This window comes from Gavialis gangeticus, unplaced genomic scaffold (assembly GCF_001723915.1).
Source record: "Gavialis gangeticus isolate Ggan-Ray unplaced genomic scaffold, GavGan_comp1, whole genome shotgun sequence".
NCBI lineage: Eukaryota > Metazoa > Chordata > Crocodylia > Gavialidae > Gavialis > Gavialis gangeticus.
In genome coordinates, this window is record NW_017729034.1 from 33,173,633 (window position 1) to 33,180,232 (window position 6,600).

At 44.5% G+C, this 6,600-nt stretch overlaps 1 protein-coding gene across 1 annotated transcript in view; it reads right to left on the reverse strand.

The window, feature by feature from the left end:
- Window positions 1-6,600, reverse strand: part of BIRC6 (baculoviral IAP repeat containing 6) — a 414,467-nt gene that overhangs the window by 35,566 nt on the left and 372,301 nt on the right. Inside the window, exon 70 of the mRNA XM_019526709.1 lies at window positions 642-859. Within this exon, the coding sequence (XP_019382254.1) occupies window positions 642-859 (218 nt within the window). The remainder of the gene's footprint in view (window positions 1-641; window positions 860-6,600) is intronic.

Below are 6,600 nucleotides of genomic sequence, written 5' to 3' on the forward strand. Positions count from 1 at the left end.
CAAGGGAGGTGGTGCAGGCTCCTACCCTGGGGGTTTTTAAGAAGAGGTTAGATGAACACCTTGCTGGGGTCATTTGACCCCAGTACTCTTTCCTGCCATGGCAGGGGGTTGGACTAGATGATCTTTTCAGGTCCCTTCCGACCCTAGAAACTATGAAACAATGTGGTCACACAAATATCTGAAGGCTAAATTTGGCCTGCAGAACCTATTACTGATGATGAGGAAAGACTTATCTGACCTGGCTTTTAAACCCCTAGACTTTCAGAGCAAGGTCAGTAATTAGACAAGAATTACTTTACTAGTAATTGCAACTAAAATGTCAGGAAGCTATTTTTACACCTACTTCCCACAGCAGAAACACTAACAAAAATGAATTTGCTTTTTAGAAAGAATCTAAGAATCTAGCCCTTCTTTATTTAGTTTTAACAAAAGTTTACATATACAGAATGCGCAGATACTAGATCAGTTCTGCCAAGACTTTTTTTCAGTTACCTATGGGAGATTAGCTTAGAAGCTAAGACTGACAGCAACAATGATGGCATATAATCCTGTTTCTCATCTGTATTTAAGGAAATTTCCCCTTATGTTTATCATTCCAGATGCACATGCAGAATCAGAAGAAGCTTTACTTTGTTTCTTACCTTCATGATGTCAAGTCGCTCCTCATCACAGCGCACAAAAACACTGGAGGAGGATGAAAGCGGCAATGATGTTGAAAGCGTCACAGCTTCCTGGGCAAGACGCCGGGCTCTGGCAGCACTGTTTGCATCGCTTGCATTTTTTACCTGAGACATGTAGTGGTAATTCACTTTAAAGACCAGTTTTCCATCATCATCTTCAGAAACCATTTCAAAGGTATCTATAAGAGTGAAAATATAGTATTTTTACTACACCAGAAAAGTCAGAAAAATTACTAATACTGCATTTACTCGAATAATAGATGAGACTGATTATAAGATGACCCCCCCAAATAATGATTCAATATATGGAAAATGTATAAATTTGGTATTTTCCAGGTATAGAATCTAATGATTGGAGGTCTGTCTTGAATGTGCCAACCTCCCACTGCTATAGCAGGGAAAATAAATCTGAGGGGTTAGGTAGCCCCTTTTCTCCCTGCTCATTCCCCAACTTCTTCCCCCTGTAGCCCGTTTGCTCCTTCTTACTATCAGACCCTGCTCTCCCTGAGCACACAGAAGTGAGGAATAAATTTGAAAACACTGACCTTGAAATAAACACAGTTGTAACAATTTGCATATAGTACCCATAAACTTAGCTCATCCAGAATTGATGCAGTTTACCTTTTTTGAAAGTGCTGCAAGTTTTAGTACAGGTACTCCATAAACACACATCTAAGCAGCACTTGTAGACCTCCTTAGAGAGAATATAAACTACGTGTGATATTAGTCCAAAGGCAAAAGGCTCATAATTTATCATATAGTTCATTGGGTGAGGCCCCACCAGTCAACAGTACTTCAAGCCATGCTGACCCCACAGCTCAGCACTGCTCAGTATGTGTGTGTACGCCAAATACTTCCCATAAAAGATCCACGTGCTAATTAGCCCTCTAAAATCATGACTGGAACCAGGTGTTCTTGTCATGAGTCCTGGGATCCTCCAAGAATTTATATGCAGATGAGGCATAGGGCTTCATCTCATTCAGGGTGGGGCCACACTAATCATGTGCAACACACCGAGAGAGGAGCTGACAGAGGTATTATGGGTAAACTATTTGGGGCCCCGTTTGGTGATGTCTGCAAGACCCCGTTTGGTGATGTCTGCAAGACATTTAAGGCAGGTTAAGAAACATAAATCACTGGCAATAGAAAAGAAAGGCACAGCTCAGCTGTGGGCATGAAGAGGGAGTCAAAATGTATGCAATTAATGGCTCACCATTATGTGAAAGAGTCAGTACTGAGGGCAACTATGCTCAATTGCCACTACCTTATTCACATGGGTTGTACTAACCTATCCTTGTGGTAGGTTGTAGGCCTACGTGAAACAGCTAGTATTCGCTTCAGATTTGGATTTGGCTGATTCGTGGGGACAGTGATTCGATTCACTGATTCGAATCACTGTCCTGAATCAATTTGGCTGAATCTCTGAATCAGCTAGGCCCCATCCCCTGTTCACTCTCCCTGCCTGGCAATGACTGCCCTGCCCGCCCCAGCTCCCGGCACTTTGAAAAAAAAAAAGCCCTGACTCACCGGGTGCTACCAGGCAAGGAGGGCAATCTCTGCTGCCCCCCCATTGCATGGGGGGCTCTGCACAAGCCCCCCAAAAGCTCCTTGCTCCCCCAGCTCTGGCCCTTTAAGAAAAAAAAAAGAAAAATCCCACGCTCACTTGGCCCCTGCTGTCCTGTGCCACGTGGGGGGCTCTGCACGAGCCCCCCTGAAGCCCCAAGTCCACTGCAGGAGCAGTGAGTCCTGGGGCTTTTCTCCATTTTTTTTCTTTACAGGTTGGAGCTGGCCCAGGCGGGGCACCTGTGGTGGGGCTGGGGGGGCTCAGTGGGGATCTGCTGGGAGGGCTTAAGTTGGTAGCTTTTCATTTCTTGGAAACCCAGTATCAAATTTCACATAACAACAAGTGATTAAAGAGTTTGGCCTCCATTATAATCTTGTGCAATTGCTTGCCAGCACTGCAACCATCACACAATTATGCACCATTGGGAGTTTGGAGAGCTCAGCAGGAATTGCACCCCCCGCCCAGCAGCACTGGGGCTTTTCTTTAAAGGGCTGGGAGCTGGGGTGGGTGGGGGAGCTGGCAGGGGGCCCCCCATGGTCCGCTCCCCTGCCCCTAGTACTTACCAGCCCGGAGTCGGCTGCAGCTCCCTGCTGCAGCCACTAGGGACTGCCCAAATCAAAGCTCTCCGAATCTTTTCCGAAGACTCGGAGAGCTTTCAATCGATTTGGACCTTTTAAATTGTTCCTGATTCAATTTGGATTTTGAGATTCATCCACTGAATTGGGCCGAACCTCCTCTGAATCGAATCACCACCTGAAGCTTTGCACCACCCAGCAGCATATTTGCCCAAAATAGGTCATGTGTTTTACAGACATAGTCAGTGCTAGCTGCATTTGCCTTCAAAAGTTGGCTTCCATTATTGAGCATATGCTGTTTTTAGCAGCAATTCAAAGATAGGCAATGTATTTAATGCAGTTTCCTTCTCTGTGAATGTAAGCAGAGGGGCTTCTCTCTCATGTTGACTGTGGGGGGTGGACTTCTTTTATATTTGAGTAAATACGGTAGATTAACTTTGCATAAACCACCAAAATATTAATATGAATTAATTTTTTCTCTGATGTAGCCAAACATATATGTATATTTCTATAGATATACAGATATGAATGCATGCATTTTCCCACTTCCCTTTTTTAAGCAGTTTCCTGCATTAAAAGAATGATCACAGAAAATGAAACATTAACAGCAGTGGGTGGAACTAAGATTAGTTTAGCATAAGATTTATCAACTTTCATACACTCAGCTCTAGCAATGTACTTAATTTCTGATGTTCAAGCACAGTGTATTATTTAAAAATCCTTTTTAGTTGTGGGTCAACCTGTAGCAAACTCCCAATGGTGCGTAATTGTGAGGTGGTTACAGTGCTGGCAAATGATCGCACAAGATTATAATGAAGGTCAAACTCTTTAATTACTTGTCATCATGTGAAATTTGATGCTTGGTTTCCAAAAAGTGAAAAGCTACCAGCTTAAGCCCTCCTAGCCAGGTTCAATCTAGTCTGTCTTTGTATTTGTAGCAAGCTGAAAATAAAAGTTGACACAAACATGCTGCTGCAAAAATGATGCCACTAATTCTATTTGCAACATAAAAACAGCCATCAAAGAAATAATTAATTTGCCAAGCCAACTTCAAAGTCACTCTGGCTTCTCTTCTTGAATGAATCAAACTTCTATGCTATTGTGGTGAATTGCATAATTAAGGTAATGAAAATTCAGACTGTAAAATTGGATTCTAACTCTCCCACGTTAATTGTTTTGAAAAGAAATACTTTTCTGGTTGCAATTTCATGTTCACTGTTTAGTTTAGGCAAAATAAATTATTTGTGAAATCTTGTGGCTAATTTGAAAGTAATTTTTTTTTTTTTTTTTTTTTTTGACTAAAGGGACCTAGAAAAATGCGATCATTTTCAGTTTTGGAAAGGTTTGTTGTCCCCCGCCCCCGCCATTTAACTTTGACTCATGCATCTATCTACCATTTTTCTTATGAATGGGTGAAAATCTTTGGGCTTTTATGCTAAGGGTTGAATCTCTGGGCTCTTCAGAGAAGTTTCTGTTCTTAAAAACTGCAAGAGAAATAGTGTGGACACTGGATTTGCAATTTACAAGAATGAATCTCTGGAAGACTTCTCATATTATATTATGGACCACAATATTTCAATCTATACTATGCAACTTAGAAAATCTTGTCATTTTGTTTCAAAAAACATGTTATAGGACAGTTTGTAACTTTATTAGAATAACATATTTCAAGAAACCCATGATACAAAGACCTAATCACATGAAAAATCCTTATGTGTAGGGACCCACTGAAATCAAGAAGGAAGGCAGCTGATTTTATGAGCAGATCACAGGGCCAGCCACCATTTTAGCTGGCTTATCACAGGGTCATGTGACAGACAGCCCCTGCAGCCAATCAGCAGTGAGGGGCATGGGGGGAGTTGGCTGCCATCTTGATGGTACCCTCCACCCCCCAGCAGGCTGCTAGGTTGGACTGCTGGCTTCCACTAGTGTCAGCATTTTATTTTTAGTATTTTTTTTGTGGACTTTGTGGATATTGCCTGATTTTGTGGACAATGCCCAATTTCACATTTTCCAGGAAATGCATGAAATCATGAGTCGAGTAAGTTCCAACTTATATGCATGAGTAATATGATGTCAACTGGACTACAGACAGATTACTCAGATAAGCATGTATGGGCATGTTTGTTACTAACCAATATATCAAAATGATCTTGAAAAAAAAATGCCAATACTCCAAGCAAATTAGAAAAAAAATCTGCTTGTGACCCAAAGGTATCTGCCTGCGACAGGAGAGCCTTCTCGGGGCCAGGTCACATATTGGCCCGACCACCTGTCTCGGGGCAGTCTGTCCCGTCTCGCCTGCCATGACTTGCTGTTCTGATATCAGTTGTACTGATGTGAGGGGCTGCCTATTAAGTACCCGATGCCAAGGGTGTTACACACAGCTCTGTACCATCCCTACACCATGTCCCATGCCTCGCAGATGGCATCCAGATTATCACACCTCTGGTTTAAAGCCGGGCCAAACTTGGTCCTATGTTGGGCCTCTCCCACTATGACCTTCACTGGGCCACATGCATATCACCCCCCTCTTACTGGGGCTTCTTTCACTCTGTCCACTTTCACTGGGCCTTTTTCATAACATCCCTCACTGGGCCACTCTCTACCTGTCCCGCTCCCTAAGCAGCCCCTCTCGGGCCATGAGGCTTACTTATTCTCATGCTGGCAGGTCTCCATCCAGTCCTTCAGGTCATTCGAGCTTCCTTACTCTATGTGGCTCCAGCCTTATGCCTCACACTGGGCTGATTCTGCCCCTAGCCAGGCAACTTAACATATTCACATACTTATGGGGGTTGGCCCGTGTACTGCCCTTCAGGCTACCTCTACAGCCCTGCTCTATGCACCCCCTGGTGCAGCCCTATAGATTGGCCTTGCAACCCTATTCTACACCCACTTACGCAGTCCTTCAGGCCAGAACAGCACACTCTACTCTGAGGGCCACCACATACTTCTGCCCCCTCACTGGGGCCGCTCTATCCACGCATCCTCCTTACTGGGGCTTCTGGGGTCTTTCACCCCATGGAACTCATGTGCCCAGAGACATTCCTGGCCCCCATGCCTGTCCCTACATCAAGGTATTCCACCAGGATGTGCAGGCTGGGGTTATAAGACCCTGCCCTACCCATCTTTCAATTGGGAGGCAACTGGCCTGGCATTTCTGGGGAACTACCCTGCCACAGGTAGTCCCACCAAACCATGCTTCCCTGGGAGAGTGCAGTTTTCGGAAGGCTCTGATGACTGGTGGGGTTCCCAGCCACAGAAGTAAAGACTGCCAGTGCAGGAGGAGACTGGGCTCATGATCCCAGGCTCCCCCTGCACTGGCAATATGGTGTGATGTGATCTGATGTTCCATCCCACAATCAAGCATCCTGCCATGCATGTGTGATGGCATGGCAGGAAGCACGACTATTATGATCATGCAGCAGATCCCATTGTGACTTTTTAAAAAGTGTCTTTCAGTAGCCCCAGAACAACTGCTAGGTCTGACATTGGAGCAGCCTGACTGTTGTATTTCTGGGTTTGCAGCAAAGTAGAAGTAGGTAGGTGGGGCCTGCTTTGGAACTTCCTGGACAACGCTGTCACCAAGATGTCGACATATCCTCTAAGAACTAAATGAAAAATCCTCCTGCACACAGGTGTTTTGGTGATTAGTGCATCAGTACCAAACTTAAATTTAAGCACAGCTGAGTGAAGAAAACTTGGACTTGAACCTGAAAACACAGACATGCAGAGCTTGTTGTTGGTTTTTTTTGGGGGGGGGGGGGGGGGGGGTTTTGGG